The sequence below is a fragment of the Grammomys surdaster genome, unplaced genomic scaffold, assembly GCF_004785775.1.
Source record: "Grammomys surdaster isolate TR1022 unplaced genomic scaffold, NIH_TR_1.0 126051, whole genome shotgun sequence".
NCBI classification, from domain to species: domain Eukaryota; kingdom Metazoa; phylum Chordata; class Mammalia; order Rodentia; family Muridae; genus Grammomys; species Grammomys surdaster.
The window spans coordinates 5,996,594-6,014,177 of NW_021620862.1; the positions used below are offsets into that span (position 1 = coordinate 5,996,594).

Here is a 17,584-nt window from a genome sequence, read left to right on the forward strand (position 1 = left end):
CAGCCCTGAGTTTTTTTTTTTTTTTTAAGATTTATTTATTATATATGAATACACTGTAGCTATCTTCAGATAGCACCAGAAGAGGGCATCAGATCTCATTACAGATGGTTGTGAGCCACCATGTGGTTGCTGGGATTTGAACTCAGGACCTCTGGAAGTACAGTCAATGCTCTTAACCACTGAGCCATCTCTCCAGCCCCCAGCCCTGAGTTTTAAAGTAACTCTTAACAGTAGGTGATGTTAGTTTTTCTATTTCCTTTTTTGTCAAAGCTGTTTTGTCTCTTCTAAATTCTTGTATTTCCCTATGATGCTTATGAAATTAAAAAAAAGAAGAAGAACAAAAAACTACTGGAATACTGTGCTTACACTGCATCTGTTAGTAAATTTGAGAAGAACTGGCATCAAGAATATTGAATTGGTGTGAAGAGATGGCTCAGCTAACCGTTGGCTGAGCACTGACTGCTCTTCCAGAGATCCTGAGTTCAATTCCCAGCAACCACATGGTGGCTCACAACCATCTGTAATGGGATCTGATGCCCTCTTCTGGTGTGTCTGAAAACAGTGACAGTATATGTGCATGCATAAAATAAACAAACCGTTTTTAAAAACAGAATATTGAGTTCTCTAACCTATGAACATGGTCTAGCTCTCCATTTTTTCAGGTTTTATTTTTTTTTCTCAGCACTGTTCTATGTTTTTTTCCCTCCAGATCATATACATGCTTCTTTATGTTTACCCCTAAGTATATGACAATCTTTGGCATTATTACAAAGGTACTATTATTTTTAACATTTTAAATGTCTGAGAGGCATACAATTGGCAGGGTTTATCGTTCTTACTTCTCTCAGCCTTGCTGTTGTGGCATGATCATGTGGTCAAGTTCTAACTTCAGTGCTTCAGAATGAGATTACAACAGAAAGGTGGATCTCTTAAAGGGCAGTTAAGGTTAAAGTAGGTGTGGTGGTTTGAATATGCTTGGTCCAGGCAGTGGGACTATTAGGTGTGGCCCTATTGGGGTAGGTGTGTCACTGTGGGTGTGGGCTTTGAGATTCTCGTCCTAGCCACCTGGATGACAGTTTTTTCCTAGTAACCTACAGATCAAGCTGTAGAACTCTCAGCTCCTCCAGCACTATGTCAGCCTGGGCACTGCCATGCTCCCACCTTGATGATACTGGACTGAACCTCTGAAACTGTAAGCCAGCCCCAATTAAATGTTTTCCTTATGAGAGTTGCCTTGGTTATGGTGTCTGTTCACTACAATGAAAACCCTAACTAAAGCATTAGGTATGGTGTGTTCTAATCCAATAGGACAGGGGTCCTTACAAGAAGAGGAAATCACATTGGCACACACAGAGGAAGATCACGTGAAGATCCAGGAAAGAGAAAGTCATCTGTAAGCCAAGGAGAGAGGCTTCGGAGGAAACCAACCCTGCTGTTACCTTAGTCTCACACTTCTACCCTCAAGAACTATGTGAAAACAAATCTCTGTTGTTCCAACTAACTGGGCTGTGGCTCGCTCTTAGTAATAATAGAAATATAACACATTTTCTAAATTTACTCATATTTCTGGTAGCTTTTTATAAATTTCACTAGATTTCTGTGGCAACACGCATATTGTGTTTAAAAAAAATAGCTTTACTTCACCCTAAATGTCTTTTATTTGTTTTTCTTGTGTGACAACACTGACCAGTACATCAAAGTTGTCACATAGTTCAAACTGGCTTTGCATTTGCAGTGTATTTGCAATGGGAGTGTTGGGATTATAGGCACATGCTGCCTCATCCAGCTTTTCAAGTACAATGTTGAACAAGAGCGGTAAGCAGAGACACCTAACCTCCTTACAGCGGACCACATCTGCCCGGCCCTTCACTGTTAGCTAAAGATTTTACACCATTGCTCTTTTTACGTATTAATTTTATAGCACTGACTCGGTAAAATCCCAAACCAGAAGTAAGCAAATGGGGGTCCCAGAAAAGTTAGGGAGTAACTAGTTGTAAATAACTAGTGTAAGGAGTAGCAACAAGCGTGAAGCCTGTGAGTAATCCACAAGGGCACTGACCAAACTTTACCAGCTGTGGAACCTGGGCACATGTGTTGCTTAAATGTCTTGCCTCTTTGGATTTTAATTGCTTCTGTAAATGCAGCCTGTAACCATGCCTACCCAACAGTGTTGTTATAAGGTTGACAATATGCAAATTGTGCTTTTTTTCTCTTTTGTGTGTGTGTTAGAGGTAGGGAGGGGTTGCTGAAACAATCTCAGGTAGCTGAAGATGGTTTCAAACTCTCTATGTAGCTAATAGTGACTTTGAACTTCTTATCCTCCTGCACCACCATCACAGTGCTGGGATTACAGGTCTGTCACTAGGCCAACAGGCCTAGTTTATGCAGTGCCAAGGATCAATCGCAGGACATGGTGCAGGCTAGGAAGGCATTCTATTACCCATACTATGTCCTCAGCCCTGTATACATATTCAAAATGTGCCTAAACCAATATCTGGAAATAGCAAACACCACATTGAAATGTTACATAAGCTTTACATTGTGAAAGTCAGCCAGATTCTATGGTAGGATGGATAGTAGGATGCTGACTTCCAGTTTGGGGACTTTCACCAGCTAACCCCTCTCAGTCTCATGGTTAGGACTATCATCTAGTCTCCCTTGTATCCAAGCCAGAAGCCCCATCTCTATGTCCTACCTGACAGCTGGTTGGCCTAGGATTACTCAGAGGCTAAGGGCACGTTCCAGAAGCCTTCATTTCTCAGCTAGGAAAGTTTGATTGAATCACCTATGAGAGATGATAGCAACCGGGAACAGCTTCTCAGGGGCCAGCAAGGTACAGTTCTGTGTTTTGTGTGAGCTTTGCTATGCTCTTCAGTTGCTTCTACTGAGGCGTTTGTCATGTTCCTTGGCATCTCCTAGGGCAATCACCTCTCAGACATCAGAGCTTGAGTCTTCTGGGTTGGATAACTCTTCCTCTTGCCACTAGGGACCAAAGGAGGGAGTTTAGATAGAGGTGGCTTCTTTGTCTCAGGATAACACTAGAACAAATGCCGGGGAATCTTTATCCAGCCCTATTGAAGGTGAGAGAGAAATCAGGTTCAAGCCTTTCAGGGCATGTTTAAAAAACAAAAACAAAAACAAAAACAAAACAAAAACTAAAAAAAGAAAGGACTTGTCTGATTCCAGGAATTCTTGGCTGGAAGGACTCTTGGGTTTGAATTTTCTTGAGTCTTTTCCTGAGCAAGCAGCAGGTTGCTTTGCTCACTTCAACGGTATTGTTACATAAACCAGTAAGCCGTCTGCCTGCTACAGGAGGTCAGGTTTTCCATCTGGGTTTTGGCTAATCAGGATATATGGGCGGATTCAAGCTTTGGATTCTTAAACCTCCTAAGCCTCACAGCTGTGTTTCCCTGTTTCCACTAAACGATAGAGTTTAAGATTTAGGGAATTATGCAAAACACACTTGCAGTGCTGGGTGGGGCATAAGTGTGCATGTATGGGGGCAGGGAGTGTCCCCCGCCCTCTAGTGTTGCCTGGTGCTCCCCCCCCCATTTATTTGAGGGTGGAGTGGAACCCTTGAAAATGCAGAAAAGTAAATTCACAGAAGACTAAGCAAGTGGTTTAAGAGATTGATTGACCGGGCCTCAGCCCCAGGACTCTGCTTTTTCTTAAAATAACTTTGAGAATTGAATGCAAAAATATTGGAACAGTCTCTGTGTGCATTTGTGTTAAACGTTTAACGCAAAGCCGCTTCACACATGTAGCAGTTACCCTACAAGCCACTCAGCAGCTCACAGTCCAACCAGTCTTCCCTCCTGATGCATGAAAATCTGCAACTGTGCTAGTAATACCCTGCGGTATATGCAATGTACCTTGTAAAAGTTGCCTATTGCAGTGTACAAGTACACACGCTGTTTATGCAGAATATTACCCCTCTTTCAATGCTAAAAATTCCCCCACTAACAGCTTTGTTTAGCACTAATACTCAAAACTTTATTAAAAACAGTTTTCAAAAGTAACTTCATAAAACTAGACACCAGCAAACCGTGGTCGAGGGGTGGAAAATAAATCGTATATCTTTAACCCGCAGAAGTTAAAGCCTTTTTTTTTTGTTAGCTAACAATGGAAACTTTTTTTTAAGTGTTTCCCTCCCTCGGTTTGCCAAGCAATAGAAAAAAAAAAAAAAGAAGAAAAGAAAAACTTGTTCCGCTGAGTTCAACCCCAGACAGGCTCACAACTTCCTTCCTGCTTTCCTCCCCCAAGCCCCCGCCTTTCTGCCTCCTCCCTCAACCCCCAACTTTTTTTTTTTTTTTTAAATCTTACGTTGAACAAACACTGAAGTAGCCGGGAGCAGACGCTGACAGCGGTAGTGTCTCCAACCAAGCACCGAGCAGCGCAGGGTCGGCCTGGCAGTGCCTCCTCCGGGGTCGCCTAGCTCCTGCGCCGGTACATTCAGCCTCGTTGCAGAACCCCACTTTTTTTCGTCTTCCATAAGTTGTTGCGGAAACCCTTTGGGAGTTTTTTTTTTTCTCCTAACTTTAAGCCACCTGGTCTGTACGAGCCCGGAGTCTCCGGGGCATGTCGCCTGCACAGGACCTGGGAGTCTGAGCAATTGCAGGTAAGCGTGGCGGCTCCTTCCTGGCGCTTGTCTCTGAACCCTCTTTCCGCTCCATCTGTGCAGGGGTTCCCCTGGGTGTTCCGGGGTCCGAGCACAGCACGGAGGGGAGGGCTAGAACGACTGAGAAGGGAGGCTGATTTGGGACGGTAGCGTGCCGTGGCCTTGAAGGGCAGAGGAAGGCGATTCGACTTTCCCACCGCCTTCCGGGCCGCCGCGCCGCGCCACCTCCTCGGCGCGCTGCGGGCGTCTGGGGCTCGGCTTGCGGGGCGGCTCCGCTGGCGCCAGGCGAGGCTGCCCGGGATGCGCGAGGCCCTGCCCTCGGCCGGCCGCGCTACTCCCGGGCTTAGCATGCCGGACTACGGAGGGCTGCAGATTCTCAGGCCTGCACAATTAGAAGGCCTCCTTGCCTTTGCTTGCCGGTGCCAGCAAGCCCAGAGTTCCTCCGAGGGGTGTGGGTCCCGGAGGCTACAGGGGCAGCCGGGACCTCGCTAACAGGATGCGCGCAGGACTGAGTAGCTGCGGGCATCCACCCGCCTCCCAAACACACACACACACACTTGCTGCAGGATGTAAGGGGACAGTAGGGAGCCTCCAGGATCGATTCCAGTGCTGGATACTGCAGAGTTTAGTCCCTGGCGCGCACGCGTGCCCACATTCACAAAACACACTTGTTTGGAGACAGACAGACAGCAAAGCTAGTGCTGAAAAGTGTCTGGGCTGACCCCACTCCACCCCCTGTGCTCTCCCAGGCCTTTCATAGGCCGAGAGACACAGCCCCGAGTCCAGGATCAGAAAGAAAACGGCGGGCACACAAGTCCTCTTCCAGGTCTCGGCTCCAGCAGCGGTTTGGGGAAGGTAGGTCCGGGTCAGGTTGCCTGTGACTTGGTCTCTGATGTCCTGAGAGGGTGGAGCAGGGCTGCCTGTCATCCTCCACAGTCGGTGTTTGCTCTGGCCAAGGGAACCTGGCTAGCCTCGCGGAGGGAACCAGCGAGTTGCACCTCCTCCCTCCGCCATCCGCATGGCTACCGAGACTAATTTCAGAATTTGGGATTCTAAGTGTTCTTGGAGCGTTTCACAAGCTGGGGGAGGTGGCCCACGGCGGAAAATACGAGTAGAGGCCATCGAGGCGGCCCGGCATGCCTCCTTACTGAGCATCACAATCCTTGTAGGCTAGACATCCAGGGGCACCCCGTCCTTAGCCGATTGGGGTCCCGGAGCTCCCTCTGCTCTTTGCAGGTGGGCTCTCGCCAGCCTCCCTTGATGCCTTCGGGAATTCTGACTTTTCTTCTTGTGTCTACACAGCGGCGAAATCGTTTATGGAGCTTGGGGCGGAGGCCGAGCCCGCGACCTTGCCCCGTGCCGGCCGCCTAGGCCATGCTGCTCCATCGGCGCGCGGAGCTGCGGCCGCCGGGCCTCCGGGACTAAGCCGGGAGCCGCGGGAGGACGAGGCGCCGGCGGTGGAGCGGGACGGAGAGCCGCGGCTGCGGGCGGACCCAGTACTATGGCTGTGTACTGCTATGCCCTCAATAGTCTGGTGATCATGAACAGCACCAACGAGCTCAAGAGTGGCGGCCCCCGGCCCAGCGGCAGCGAGACGCCTCAGCCCTCCGGGAGGGCCGCGCTGAGCCCCGGCAGCGTCTTCAGCCCTGGGAGAAGCGCCTCCTTTCTCTTCCCCCCAGCAGAGTCGCTGTCGCTGGAGGAGCCCGGGAGTCCTGGGGGTTGGCGCAGCGGCCGGCGCAGGCTGAATAGTAGCAGCGGCAGCGGAGGTGGCAGCAGCAGCAGCAACAGCAGCAGCAGCAGTGGCGTGGGTAGTCCTAGTTGGGCTGGCCGCCTGCGAGGGGACTCGCAGCAGGTGGTAGCGGCCCGCATCCTCTCCCCACCTGGGCCAGAGGAGGCTCAAAGGAAGCTGCGGATTCTGCAGCGCGAATTGCAAAATGTGCAGGTGAACCAGAAAGTGGACATGTTCGAGGCGCAAATCCAGGCACAGAGCTCTGCCATTCAAGCGCCCAGAAGCCCACGTTTGGGTAGGGCTCGTTCGCCCTCCCCGTGTCCTTTTCGAAGCAGCAGCCAGCCCCCCGGAAGGGTCTTGGCTCCGTGTTCCCCAAGTGAGGAACGGAGAACAAAGTCCTGGGGAGAACAATGTACAGTGACCCCAGATGCCAACTCCGGGAGGAGAAGCAGACTCAGCACACACCCCTCGAAGGACAAGGAGGGAGTGGTCCCTCTTTTAGGCCCAGCCAGCCCGACTAGGTTAGGGACTCAGAGTCCGTCTACTTCAGTGAGAATGGAAAGAGGTACCCCGGCCAGTCCCCGCTGTGGCTCACCCACGCCCATGGAAATTGACAAGAGGGTTGCTCCTTCACTGGAGCGCTTGGGAACTAGCCTAACGTTGGCCACTAAAGTGGCAGCTTCAGCCGCATCTGCTGGACCACACCCTGGACATGATTCTGCCCTCATGGATGCAGCCTGTGAGCTAGGGGGCATGCACTCCTGGGAGGCCCAGAGGGAGAGACGGGGGCAATTTCTGGTCAGGGAGACAGGCTCATGTCCAGAGCCTGTCTGGACCCACATCAGAGAACCTCCTGGAAAGGTGGGAAGAGGAATTCATTCTGTTGGTGGGCAGGGCTCCTGGACACCTGAAGTCATCAAAAGATCAGAAGAGAAGACTGTGAATGCCCAAAACTCAGAGCCCTCGGAGGATCCGAGATGTTCTAGACTGCCTGGAGACCTGGGCTCCGTAGGGCCTGAGAAGGGAGGAAGTAGTATCCCAGGGATCCGAGGACCCCAGCAGACCCTGGACAGTGTGAGAGAAGGGGCTCCAGCACTGGGCTTGCTTGGGGGCAGCCAAGCAGCACAGCCAGGGAGCAGGGATATGGAGGCAGGAATTCATTGTGACAGAATGCTGGAACCTTTACCACCTGGGGAAGTAGCAACAAATTTGAAAGCACTCCAGTGTCTCCCCAGGGACAGGATGGGGATGCAGCCTGAGAGGTCCATAGTTTGGCCCAGTGCTGTGGAGGAAGCTCCCCTGATCTGGACCTGTGACACAGGGGTACAGCTGAAGGGGACTTGGGGAAGCCAGCTGCGAGACGGAGATGTTTACCCTAGCTGTCAAGAGATCCCCCCAGACCAGAAGGACGAGGTTTCCTTAAAAGAGGCCTGCAGCTCCAGCAACATCCCAGCCATCCCTGCAGTCATCATTACAGATATGGGTGCTCAGGAGGATGGAGGATTAGAGGAGAGCCAAGGAAGCCCTCGGGGGCCTCTGCCTCTGAGGAAGCTGTCGTCCTCCTCAGCCTCCTCCACTGGCTTCTCCTCTTCCTATGAGGACTCAGAGGAGGACATCTCCAGTGACCCTGAGCGCACTCTGGACCCCAATTCAGCCTTTTTGCACACCCTGGACCAGCAGAAGCCCAGAGTGGTGAGTGTTGCGGAGCAATTTTTACAATTCATGCTTTCAGCAGACCTTGGATGCGCTGTGTGTTTTCCTGGGTTTCTTACTTCTTGCTGAGCGATAAAGACACTGAGCAGGGCTCTGGTAAAGTCACAACATTTCTCTACAGGAAGGTTTGTTGTGGGCACAGTCTGCCAAGAACTCTGTAGACTGGGCAGTGAGTGTGAGCCGTTCTCATTGTATGTCTTTAAAAACGGGTTTGAAGGAACATAAGATTCGTGTATGTCAACCACAATAAATCTTCCTAATTTCCAAAAACGGTGACCAGAGATGCTCCCTGTTGCTCTTACTTGATGGAGTGAAACACTTAATTTCATTGTTTATTCAGGCTGACAAGGATATCTATTGGCTTAACTCAGCCTCTACTCCTAGGCAGAGATGTGAGTGATAGTTCTGTGGCATGCCCCTGACCTCTGAAGATGTGGTTGTGTGATCTATGGTTTGAGCAACTATTGAGCTTTACAGGTAAGTTAGGCTGGAGTTGGCAGTATCAGTGTCAGTCAATGTAACTAATATGCAGTGTGACGTATAAGATAAATGGAAAAGTCTTTTGAGCCAAATAGATACTTCCTTTTGTAGCAGAATGCTTCATTTGAGTTGAGTTGTCTGAGTTAGGCACATGGTGTCTCCTTAGGAGTATAAATTGGGACAGGTTCATTTCTGGTACATTTTTACATGTATACTTGAGTTCATTTCACTAACTCTTGGTCTGTCTGTGGCAGTGACAGATGTTTATCCCTACTATGTGGTTAATCTCATTTTTTGGCTGAGATCAGTTTCTTTTAGAAGGTAATTGTTGAAACTAGCTCTTTTAAAACGGGATGGTCTTTCTCTTGCCTCTCCATGGAGGATGGGGAAATTCCCTTACCTGGCATGCAAGAGGTTGTAGGGCGTCCTTGTGGGGAAAGCCACATGGTGCTTTAGTTGGTAGCCTTCTGGTTTCACCTTGAATGTGAGATTCCACCCATTTGTACCCAGTAACTTTCTCCATCCCTACTGGGTGCATTACAGTTCCACTCAACACACTTCACCAAGAAACTTTAGACTAAAACACAACCCTTTCCAGCTTCCATTCAGAAATCACAGTCTAGTTTTGAAGGTCAGCAATTTCTTTCTCTGAAACTCTGCTTTCTGCTGGTAATCTAGCCTAATGTGCTTGCAAACAGGAGTCCTAATCAGCCTGTCATTTGGGGGCCAGGACAGGGCTCCAGGCATCCTGCACCTGCTGCCAGGCACCAGCATATCACCTTTAGAGAAGGGCAGGCAGGCAGTTTGCCTGCCGGGGACAGTGGTCACAGGGCAGAAGGGAAATGTGTCTCTTTGAAGGTGAGGCTCAATTTCTCTGTCCTCTGCTCAGCAGTTACTAGTAAATAAGAAAGGGTCTTCTCCCCATTTGTTTTAAGATCCCAAGCATGGCTGGCACACCTGAGTAGCTCTGAGTTGTGTAGTTTCCACTGCCCTTTCTGTGGTAGCTGAACAGCTCTTGCCCACTGCTTGCCAAAACAATCTGAGCGTGCATGTTTGAAAACAAAGTCTTGTTTGGGAGTGAGTTAAGGGGAGATAAATAATAACAGGTAACAGGAAAACTTTTTTTCTTCATTTATTAAAACCAGATAAGTAACCAGGGAGGAACTGGTAAGAGAGGCTCAGAGGTGAGACACTGTTCCACTCTACCTCCCTGCCTTTGAACAGGTTCTTTTAGATACCCACAAAGTGGAGTTAAGGAGAAAGACATCCCCTCCTGCTTTGCTCTCTGAAGCATGTGAAGCGGGGGGGGGGGGGGGGCGGGGGGGGGGGGGGGCGGGGGGGGGGGGGGGGGGGGTGGGAGGAGGATGGTGTGTATGTGTGTGTGTGTGTGTGTGTGTGTGTGTGTGTGCACATGCGGATTGGGGTCAGATGAGTGTGGGTAATCAACTGGAAATGATGGAATCCTCGGGACTTTTGCGCTTTGGTTGAGAGCTTGCACTCCGAGCAGAGGTCTCTTCTTAGGTTAATCGTGATGGTGGAGCTTATCTGGACCACCAAATGGTCTGCTCATTGGGTCAAAAATCACTCATTCCTCGAGACTGCTATTTTGTTTGCAAAAGGCCAGACATCTTGATGGACCAAGGAGGCCCGTGGGTTGTCCTTTCGATGTTTGGTACATGAAGTCTAAAGTGGCCCTGCTTGTGCTTCCTCCAAACTCTTCTGAGTTCTCCGTGGACTCCTTTCTAGGTGCACGGCACTACTGCACTACATTTGGGCACGTTCACACTTGCCCTCTTTCCCTCACAGACGCTCACTCATGCTGGCCTTCACCTTCACATTGCTTACACACGAGCACCCACCTACACATGCTCACACTCAATTCCTGCCCCCCACTCACACCCATTCACTCAAACACGTGGGTTGAAAGTGGCATGTTCACATAACCAACCCCGGCCCTCTGAGCCAAACTAGAGCCGAAGGATTTGTACAGCTGCCCCGCCTTCCCACCTGCCCTCTGTTGCCTCACTTGAGATTAAGTGCACAGGCAGGGTGTGACGGCATATCTACGTCTTAAGGATCAGACACTTGGGATTTGCTTGGAAGGAATAATCACGCATCAGTCCGCAGCAGATCAGATCCAGGTTCATTCACACTTCCTGTCCTCTGAGCTCTGAACAGAACCAAATGACACTGAGCAAGGGTGACGCGCCCTTTCTTCTTTCCCATAGCAGACAGCATGTATTTCTTTTTTTTTTTTATTTCTTTTTTTTTTCTTTTTTTTTTTATTTCTTTTTTTGAACATGAAATGCTTTTTTATAGCATGTTTTACAAGGGGAGGGGGTAAGAGGGTCCAGGTGGTGGAAAAGTACAAAATCTTCTTGGCCTGTGCCTTGAAACATGTCATGGTCTATATGGTACACTGCCTTGAATTATGATCTACCTGCAGTTCTTCAGAAGATATGGTACACTGCTTGAGTTATGGTCTCCCTGCTATTCTTAAGAAGACATGGTACTCTGCTTTGAGTCTATCTGCAGTTGCTAAGCAGGATCTTGCAGTTGCCAAGCTTCAGAGGACATTGTGCAGGTGGGGAAAGGTAGGGGGTAAGGGTAAGGGCGAGGGTCCTGGCTTCTGGCATCTCCCCCTTCTCTGTTTAGTTAGAGAAGGCGTCTTATGTTCAATCCCAACTATGTGAGTTTTGAATTTGGATGTCTAATTATGGGGGGTCTTAGACAAGTTCACAACCCCAAAATACTGATGTGAGACGAGTCACATCGATGGTCGAAGGCTTTAGGCTGTCGACGATGGGCAACGTCAAGGGACTCTGATGTGGGTGAAAGGAGGGTGAGAGCCCTGTCTTAGGCCATGTAGGCTGCACCCACTCCCAGCACCACGCACTCCTTTTCGGCTGCATTGGGTGGGCCCCTGGGAAGTGGACCTACAATAATCTCGTCATTGGGCTAACTCACAGCCATCCTAGACTCTTGTAAATGTTCAAGTTACCAACCATTTGTCAGTTTGGGGTGTAATATTGTCATAAAGGAAGGCTCCCCAATGTTAGCGGCCATATCAAGGGTGGCCTTGGTTTAGGAAAAAGCCAATTTTTGTTGTGGTGATCAAGAGGCCAAGCTCTCTAGCGAGAGAAATGAGGGCAAAGCCAGGCATACCAGGAACCCTTCTGGAGGGCGTGGAAGTCTAGGGGTCGACCGTAGGGGGGGGAGGCAGGGGAGCTGACAGCTGTGTCAGTCTCCTGCGGAGTCACTTCTGGATCCTCTGCAATTTTCAGCTGATGGTAATGAACTTCAACTGCCTTCTTGATGGCAGCATCAACCTGGTTCCGTGGACGACAGGTCCAGCATGTATTTCTTATCTGCCTGGTACATTGTATTCAAGAACCTGGGGCATTGAGATTCCAGGTAAAGAGTGGGATGTAACAATACAAAAGCCTCTTACCTTATAACATAGATTGGATTGATTTGTTCCAAAATTATGCTATCAATAATGTGTGTGCACATGCTGGCTTCAGCAGCGCATATACTAAAATTGGAATGATACAGAGAAGATTAGCATGGCCCCTGCGCAAGGATGACATACAAATTTGTGAAGAGTTCCACATTTTAAAAAAATAATGTGTATGCACAAAAATGGAACAAGGGGCCAGCACGATGGCTCAGCAGGTGAAGGTGCTTGCTGCCAGGCTGATGGCCTGAGTTTGACACCCAGAACCTACATGGTAGAAGAAGAGAATTGTTTCCAGCAAGTCATCTATGGCAGGCACACCTACGTATCTACCCTCCCCCACATATATATACACATGCACAAACACATACATGCATGTATGCACGCAAAAATGCATAAATTAAAATGTAAAAAAAGCATATAAGTCGCTGGGCAGTGGTGGCGCACGCCTTTAATCCCAGCACTTGGGAGGCAGAGGCAGGTGGATTTCTGAATTCGAGGCCAGCCTGGTCTTCAGAGTGAGTTCCAGGACAGCCAGGGCTACACAGAGAAACTCTGTCTTGAAATACACACACACACACACACACACACACACACACACATATGTGTGTGTGTGTGTGTATGTATATGTATATTTTTTAATAAATATAAACATTATATATATATATAGATATAGATGATATAGATATAGATATAGATATAAAACTGAAAAACAGTGGTCTAGTACCTGTAGACTACGTAAGGAAGCAGACCATCAGAGAGCCTCTGCCTCCTGCTGTTCACAACTTTTAAGGGCCACTGGAATTTTGTGTCTTTGGTCTTTAATGGTGGAACCGGTGGCTATTGAGCAGTTTTGCTTCTTTTTAGTGAAAAATGAATTTGTAAACAGCACAATGTAACCTGTTTGAGAGGGTTGTGTGTGTGTAGATTTTATGTTTGATTATCTAGTAGTGAGCACTTTTAAGTGGACCTTTAAAAGGTTTATTTTTTTATGTGTATGTGTGTGTAAACACAAGTATGTGGAAGTGCTTCCAGAGGTCAGGGCCTGTGGGGGTCCCTGGAAGGGCTGTGAGTTGCCTGATTTGGATATTGAAAAAGGAACTCCATGCCTGCTGGAACCCCAAGAGCTCCTACTGCTGAGGCATCGATCCAGCCTCTGGAAACTTTAGATGTTGAAGGCTCAGATTATGGGGCTCAAATGGCACTTTCTGTTTCCCAAAGATGGGAGGCCCATCTATCTGTTTGTCTCTCTTGGACACACGGTATTCTCGATCTAGGGGCCCTGGAGTCATTTATCTGAGATTCTAGGGATTAATCTGACAAAAATAAAACAAACAAACAAACAAACAAACAAACCTAAGATTCAAAAGCAACAGAACCTGGGGCACACATGAAAGGGACCTGGCTCTCTGGCACCATTTTCTCTTTCTCCATTGTGTGCAGAACTCGAGGGTGATTCAAGGGGGTTCATCTCACCCCAACTTTCTGCAAATACTTAATTCTAGACACACACAGCTCTACTCTTAGTGAGTGTAAAGGATTCGTCAGCATGTCTGGAGGTGTCACAAGGTTCCTTTGGCATGGTCCTGGGCACTAAGGTCCAAATCAGGCACCTTTAAATGTGTGCTTCTACTGAAGCCAGTTGACTGATGGCCCTGTCTCTCCTCCTCCCTTGGCCAGAAGATCGACTCTTTGTAACTTCACATTGAAAAAACAAAACAAACAGATAAATACCAACCAATCAACAAACTGAATGACCAAAAGCATCATCAGAACAAAGCCTCAGCACCACAACTGAGGCTTTCATTGTAATCACACAGCTCTCAGGAACTGTGCTGATAGGATACCAGAACATTAACCCTAAGGGATATGTTCCAGCTACAAATAAAAAGAACCAACCCCCACCCCGATACATATGTTTGGAAGCAGGCTTTGTGACGCAGCCAAAATGTCCCTTCAAAGTGTTGCCTTATCAGCAATGAAAGTTTTCTTCCATTAAGTGGATAAGGAGGAAGAAATGCAGACTCTCAACATCACTTTTGGTGAGAACGTTTACACTCTGCAAAATCTGTTTTGAGACATATCTTGCTTTAGATTTTAATAAGAAAATAGTACGCCTATCAGGTTTTGACTGCAGGAAAATGGATTTAACTATAGCAACTCATCCTCAGAGCTCTGTTTGCAACAGCTGAATTGCTACCAAGTCACCTTTCTGACTTTGTTGGTACATGCTTGCTGAATGTAGTTATAGATTAGATTGGTTTTATATAGTTTATTTAAATCCCTAGGGATATTGATAACATTGTTTAGACTTGTTTTATTTTGCCTGGTACCAACTTAGTCACCTAAAAGTAGATTTTTTAAAAAAAAAATTAATTTAATGGAAAGAATTTTATCTTTTGGAAAAACTTCTGTAGATTTTAGATAATCAACAGGTGATTCAGAATTAACTCAGGAATTCTTTTAAATTACCCTGTGAAGCCAGGTGTGATGGCGTGGGCCTGTGATGTCAGCAAACCCCCACCCAGGCTGATCCTAAAGGATTTCCAGTGTGAAGCAGTGTGGATTGTATAGCAAGCTACTATCTCAAAACTAAGCAAATAAATTAATTGCACTGTGGTCACGTTATCAGTGTGGAGGAATTATTATAGGAGCAGACAGCTTGGCATTGAAGAAATGTACATTGTGCTCTAGGCTCCATGAGAAACACGGTTAGCTGTGATTGTGTGTGTGTGTGTTGTGTGTGACTCCTTTATTTTCTTATGAATCAGAGGAAGGCATTGCTTCCTACCAACTGTAAACTCTTTGGTTTTACAAAAAAGTTTGCTAGAGTGCCACCTGCCCCTTTAGGATTTTACAGGACCTTGAGAGTGTTGTATGGCCATATACTCTTAAGTCCCTGACCCAACTAATGATGGGGCTGCAGGTGGTTTCAAGAGCATGAGCAGAGCATTCGGTTTTTCCTTAAGAACCATAGGGGGTGTCCATCTGACTATGGATGGCCGTCTTGGAAGTCTGGAAGCATCAGCTACTGTGGTCTCCAGGTCCTAGTCAGCCCTGACTGGTGTTGTTCTGTCTGGCCTCCAGCTGAGATCCTGCTGTTTTTCTTGTGGTCTTCTCACTGAGCCTCCCCTCCATCCGGTCTTACTGGTGGGTGCAGTGGCTCAAACCCACGTTTCAGTATAAAGACAGCGTAAGTCTCCTTTGCCAAAAGACAAGACACTTAAGCATATGTGACCTCATTTTATATTTTTATATTAAAAATAGCAAAATATTTTCTCCTGGTTCGTAATAAACATTGTCTACATATCCTGAAGACTGTACAGTCAGGGAAGCTATAGTTTTTTTTCTCCATGCTCACATCTTATAGAAGAAGGTCCATTGCCTGCCACATGCTCAACGTTGTCATAGGACTCATGTTCACACCCACAAATGAGCTTCTTTTTACATGTATTTTAAATTTAATTTTATTTTTTACTTATTCACTTTATATCCAGTCCACTGCCCCTTCCCTGTCAGTCCCCCCTACAATCCTGTCCCCATCCCCCTTCCCTTCTCTTCTGAGCAGATGGGGCCTCCTCTTCCCTGGAACTTTAAGTCTCTGTGAGGATAGGTGCTTCCTCTCCCACTGAGGCCAGACAAGGCAGCACAGCTAGAAGAACACAGACAGGAAACAGCTTTTGGGATAACCTCTGCTCCAGTTGTTTGGGACCCACAGGAAGACCAAGACGCATATCTGCTACACATGTTCTGGGAGGCCTAAGTCCAGCCCATATGTTCTTTGTTTGGTGGTTCAGACTCTGAGAGCCCCAATGGTCCAGGTTATCTGATGCTGTTGGTCTTCCTGTGGAGTTCCTGTCGCCTTTGGGGACCCATAATCCTTCCTCTGATTCTTCCATAAGAGTCCCCAAGCTCCATCCACTGATTGGCTGTGGGTGTCTGTATCTGTTTCAGTCAGCTGCTGGGTGGAGCCACTCAGAAGACAACATGCTCCTGTCTGCAACCATAACAGTATCACTAATAGTGATATGTCAGGGATTGGTGCTTCCCCACGGGATGGGTCTCAAGTTGGGCTGGTTTCACATAGCTTCTTAAGTGAGTAAGTTCCTTACTCACTTTTAAAGATCCAACTGTGCTTCAAAAAGCTGAGTTAGTGGGTAAGGCACTTGCTGTGCAAGCCTGGCGACCTGAGTTCAATCCCTGGAACCTTCATAAAGACAGAAGGAGAGAACCAACCACACACAGTTGTCATCTGCCTTCCACATAATGCTGTACCACACATGCGCATTCATACAATCATCCACATGCACACAACAACAATAATAAGATAACATGGAAACTAAAGTATTTGTTAAATGAGAAAGGGAGGAAAAAAGTATCTAACATCTATCCACAGGAGCAGTGTTGTCTTGAAAATGCATGAAGGGAAAATCTCACAATGAAGTTCATTGCTCACCTCTTTGACTCTGATGCTTTAGGGATAAGCAAGCTAGACTTGAGTTTGGGACGCCTGGACCACATAGGGTCTGTAAACCGCTGGAGAGCTAGTGAGAGTCAGGGTGGCCTTATGCAGTAGTGAGAGCTCCATCCCTCAGAGGTGATAAAGTGTCCTGTGTAGTGTCACAGAGTAGTGGCTCAGTGAAAAAGAGACAGCATTGTTGGAAGACTGAGTGCCGTGGAGGAAGGGGAAGGCTGCATTCTGTGGAAGAAAGTCTCTGTAGCATCTCCAAGACCTCACTGTCCACTTTCAGCCTGACACACTCCTACAGAATGATTTGCCTCCAGCTGAAAGGCTAGAATCAAATGTTTTCAAAGACCGGAATTCCCCAGCAGCCGTGCACTTGGTGTCCCTTGGTACGGCTTTGAAGGCTACTTAGAATAAGGCTGGTCTTAGCTTCCACCTCAGACCTAGTACTTACATGCAGGGTTGAGAATTTCTTTGAGGATTTGGGCTCTAATGAGAAGGGCTGTAGATCTTGGTTCACAGAAGAGCCTGCTCTACATGGCTGCCAGGGAACAAGGTCAGCTTGACACATTTGAATCGTGGATGGTTCGGGGACTCCTCTGACAGTTTATACTTAAAGGCAGGAACTTCCAGTGTTTGTGCAGCAAGGTCTGGTTCAGGATATTCATTTCCTTAGTCAGCAACCCTCAGACATGTTTCTCAATAATTCTAAGAAGAATTCAAGTCCAGAAATCATAGCTTTCCCCCTTATTGATATTTTTGGACAGTATATTAATTTGTTATCATGTGATAGAAGCCCATTCGACAAAAGGTATCTCTCTTCAGGACACTAGCCAGCACAACTTTTTTTTTTTTCCCTTGGAATTTTGATTCCTTTCAGTTTAGACCAACTATCTGTCAAGTTTTTGGAGTAACTGTGGCAGGGGATGTGCTTGCTAATATGCTAAAAGTCCTGAGTTCCAGTCCCAGCATTACAGAAAGAGTGAGAGCTTGAGAGCTAGAGAGCGAGAGAGCGAGAGAGTGAGAGAGAGCAAGAGCGAGAGCGAGTGAGCAAGAGAGCTAGAGAGGGAGAGCAAGAGAGCGAGTGAATGAGAGAGTGAGCGAGAGAGCAAGAGAGAGCGA

At 47.6% G+C, this 17,584-nt stretch overlaps 1 protein-coding gene and 1 non-coding gene across 3 annotated transcripts in view; both read left to right on the forward strand.

Annotated features, from left to right (window-relative positions):
* The first annotated feature begins 4,314 nt into the window (after positions 1 to 4,314).
* The window catches only part of Itpkb (inositol-trisphosphate 3-kinase B), a 100,185-nt gene continuing 86,915 nt past the window's right edge, over positions 4,315 to 17,584 (forward strand). The window contains exons 1-2 of one of the 2 annotated variants that reach the window (XM_028755216.1): positions 4,315 to 4,618; positions 5,921 to 8,039. In XM_028755216.1, the coding sequence (XP_028611049.1) occupies positions 6,120 to 8,039 (1,920 nt within the window). In that variant the 5' untranslated portion in view covers positions 4,315 to 4,618; positions 5,921 to 6,119. Of the gene's footprint in view, positions 4,619 to 5,920; positions 8,040 to 17,584 lie in introns of those variants that run through there. The other variant, XR_003709713.1, reaches the window with a different exon arrangement.
* LOC114610698 lies at positions 12,054 to 12,158 on the forward strand. Its single transcript, XR_003709719.1, has one exon. It is a non-coding gene; the product is annotated as a U6 spliceosomal RNA (small nuclear RNA).